Source organism: Triticum aestivum, chromosome 7B (assembly GCF_018294505.1).
Source record: "Triticum aestivum cultivar Chinese Spring chromosome 7B, IWGSC CS RefSeq v2.1, whole genome shotgun sequence".
NCBI classification, from domain to species: Eukaryota; Viridiplantae; Streptophyta; class Magnoliopsida; order Poales; family Poaceae; genus Triticum; species Triticum aestivum.
The window spans coordinates 259,363,309-259,367,150 of record NC_057813.1 but is presented as its reverse complement, the minus strand read 5'-3'; the positions used below and the strand labels follow the sequence as shown (position 1 = coordinate 259,367,150).

Here is a 3,842-nt window from a genome sequence, read left to right as displayed (position 1 = left end):
TGCCATCGCCTTTGGTTTTCACAAGCATGCTAAATTTTGTATTGTTGGTTCGAAACTTGGGTAAATTAATTTCTATGGAGCGCCGTCGGCATGCATGCACCAACCAGCTGCACGTTTGGTAAACTTCAATAATTGCGTGACCACCGTCGTCAGACAAACCCCATGCTAAGTCGTCGTCGCATTCGCCTACCTAAGGAGCCTATGTGCAGTACAGCCTCTGATCTAGCTGCTCACTCACATCTCCTACTCCTCCCTCGCCCCTCTATATATACCAGTCACGGCGCACAGCACAGCAGCGCTATACATTTGCCCGATCAGTCTCTCCATCGCAGTCGCAGGCCGCCAAGTGCAAGAAATGGAGAGCGCAAGGGCGCCGGCCGGCGACGTGAACCTGGACTTGCGGCTCGTTCACCCAATGGCGGCGGCGGCATGGCGCCCGCACCCGCAGACGCCGGTGGCAGCCGACCGGACCTTCTCGTGCACCTACTGCCGGCGCAAGTTCTACAGCTCGCAGGCGCTGGGCGGCCACCAGAACGCGCACAAGCTCGAGCGCAGCCTCGCCAAGCGCAGCCGCGAGCTCTCCGCCGCCAGCCAGGTCGCGATCGCCTCCTCCAGCGCCGCGTCTTCCCCGCCGCCCTCCGACTTGATCAGCTGGTACACGCCGGGAGGCGGAGATAGTGGCCAAGCTCCAGGGTCGGCCGCCGCAGCCGCGGCCGTCGTCAGCTGGATCGCCGATGGCGGCCGCCGCCGGTACGTTCATCGCGTGCACGCGGCCGGCAACGGGGAAGACGACATCGATCTGTCGCTCAAGCTGTAAGACGCACGCACGCACGCCCGCACGCACGCGTATGGAGTGGACTAGAATGCATCTAGTAGCTTGTCCGTCCGTACGCTATAGTTCTACTTCTACTACGTACGTACGTCAGTTGTTTCTGTGCATGTATGGCACGACGTTATTTGTTGTTTAAATTCTTTTATTCAAGTCCAGTTTGTTGGCCGGGTTGATTATACAATAAACCAGTACTCCTACGTACGTACATATAGAATTAGCCATAATATCATATAGTAACCAAATCAGCTAGCTTACGATGCTTTTACGTCGTTTCCTCGTGGAAGGCATTGCTCGGATTTGCTCGGACATGTTCTTCAAGATGAAAACCTAGAATTTAATCTTTGGTGGTTGGATCCAATAACGGAGACGCTTGAGCGCCATTTTCTTTATGAAGGCATTATTATTGAAGAACGTCGTTGTCCTTGTGGTGTCAAGAGATGATTGGTGCGTATATGGTTTATATTAGTTTGTCAATCGATGTTGATCGCTTCAAGGTTTTTTTTATTTATACTCGCTTGGCATAGCTTTGGTCTTGTATGACTTTGCTATTTGCCGGTGTTTTTATATACATGTGTTGGAATTGGCTGTGTACATTCTAGATGTGCAGAGACCGAGTGTGCGTTTTTTATGTCTGTATCATCTTTATGCTTCATTTCGAGTTAATAAAATCTACCCTTTCTCAAAAAAAATTAACCAAATCAGCTAGCTGATGCAGTTACGCAGTTCATACTTGCTTCAGTTGAAATTTTATCAGACACGCTAGTATTGCATGCTACTCCCTCCTTTCAGAAATTTCTGACTTGTGAGATTGTTGATGTGATTTGTAAGATGAGCGATGGTGCTGCCATACCAGATCTATCTGTCCAGAACACATAGGGCAAGTCCTGCGGCAGCTAGGATCGATGTACGTAATACCACTTCACATTCGATCACAGCCACTGAATTTACTGTCATGCTTAAATCGGACATCAAGCATTGGATGAGTAGTACTCCCTCGTTTCCTGTTTCGGAACTACTCTGTGCCCTGACACTTCATGCCTGATTTTCAGACGATACTGGATCCATTGGCTATGCGAGACTTGCTCATAACCAAGCTTGGCCGGATGCATAGCATCGTCTCAAAATCGGGCATGAAGTGTCGTCCGTATAGCAAGGCTCTTTTGGTTTATATATAGGGTTCATCTTAAAAAACAATCTTAATTCTACAACCTGTCATCATATGTTTAGATTTTGAGATGCATTAAATTACCGAATGCGAAGATCAAGAAAAACTCACCCATGTATGTAGAAATTTTTAGTCATTTAGTGGTCATGCATGTATGCACTGTGAAACATAACTTTTTGAGAAAGATGAGTGCACTCCCAGGTGCATAGGGCATCTAATAATACCCATAGTGGTAGTAGCAGTAATGATAACATTATAAATATTTAGGCAAAATAGATGATGTGGCAAGTAATTAATAAGGAAAGAGAGGCATGTGGTAGCATACTTCCTGCTTTTCGGTTTATAGGGCTCATCTCAAAAAATTTGTTTTTCCCGTTTTATAAGTCTCAATTCTACTACTTGTCATCACATGTTTAGATTTTAAGGTGTATTAAATCACTGCATGCAAGGATGAAAAAAAAATTCAACAATGCATGTAGAAATTCTTGGTCATTTAGTGAGCATGCATTCATGTGGTGTAATTAATGCATCGGTATACATAATTCTTTAAAAAAGATGAGAGTACTAATTAAATATTTTTGCAAATTATGAAATAAATTCCACCGTTCATTATCTATCTTGGTTAAAGAGATTTTTAAATTAAGCCCTATAAACCAAAAAGGATGGAGTAGTATGTTACTCACACTAGTATGAGTAACATACGTTACTCTTCACTGTAGAGATAATAACATTTACTATGGGCAGTAGATTGGGCTAGACGAAAAACAGCATTGATCTCCCCCACTAATAAATGAATTCTCATGTGCCAGTGCATGAAGGTTTTCTTGTTCATTAATTGGACCATGCATGTGTATAGTATCCTGGAAACCGAACGAACACCTCCACCAGTGCATGAGGCAGTAGTTTCACGTGCATGATTAAAAATTAAGGCTGTACTAGCTTCTTCTTCTATTGTCCCGTCGTCTATGTTTTTCATTTATTTATTGGGCTTGTTGAGTTATGCTTTTAGCAGAATCTTTTCGTACCTTGTATTGCGCTACCTTGTGTGCGGCGGTGTTGCGTGTGTGTTTGGTGTAAACTCTTGTTGGACCTTGTTGCTTCATTGATTGCTTTATATAAAATGGGGCGAAAGACTTTTTCAGTAAGGCAGTACTGATCACATGAATTAAGAGGGTTTTGTTGGATTTTGATCGGCTATTTTTCACAAGTGAAATTATTGCTTAGAGCAAACGACATGCAATCTCTAGAGATGCATCGTGACTTATTCTTGGATTATATATTTTTTGTTAGGTGCCTATGCACCGTCCTACTTTAGTAAACTATGAAATTTATTTCACCATTTATCACCTATCTTGATCAAAGAGATTTTCAAATTGAGCCAATACAACCACTTCTAATGCACGGATGTTTAGATGAGGTGCTAAGTGCATTAAATAACTTAGCAGGTGGGAAACAGAAACGCGTCCGCCCCAGAGTCGCTCCCGCGGGCGACTCCGGGCGGCTTCCCTAGCGCCGCCGCCCCAGCCCCTCGCCTCGGCCTCTCCTCCCTCGCCGCCGCCAGCGACGTCACCGGCCAAAGGCCGCGTGGCGCAGGCGACGGCGGGGCGTCTCCTCCCGCGCGCAGGTGGCCGGCGTCGCGGGGCACCCCCTCCTGCCCGTCGGCGTCGGGCGGCGGCTCTCCTCTGCTCCGGCTCCCCTCCCCCTCTTCGGCGTCGTGGTGGCCCGCAGGAGTGCCCCCTCTCCTCCCTCCCCCTCCAGCGCAGCTTGTGGGGATCCGAGGAGGCGGGTTGCTCTGGCGGCGGATCTAGGTGGCTCTACCCAGATCTGGTTGGTGTTGGTGGTTGG

General features: G+C 47.0%; 1 protein-coding gene across 1 annotated transcript; it reads left to right on the top strand.

Moving 5' to 3' along the window:
* Positions 1-277: 277 nt before the first annotated feature.
* Positions 278-1,484, top strand: LOC123159515 (zinc finger protein 4-like). Its single transcript, XM_044577352.1, has one exon. It carries the CDS (start codon positions 356-358, stop codon positions 815-817), a length of 462 nt encoding a protein of 153 aa, XP_044433287.1. The 5' UTR covers positions 278-355; the 3' UTR covers positions 818-1,484.
* Positions 1,485-3,842: the final 2,358 nt, after the last annotated feature.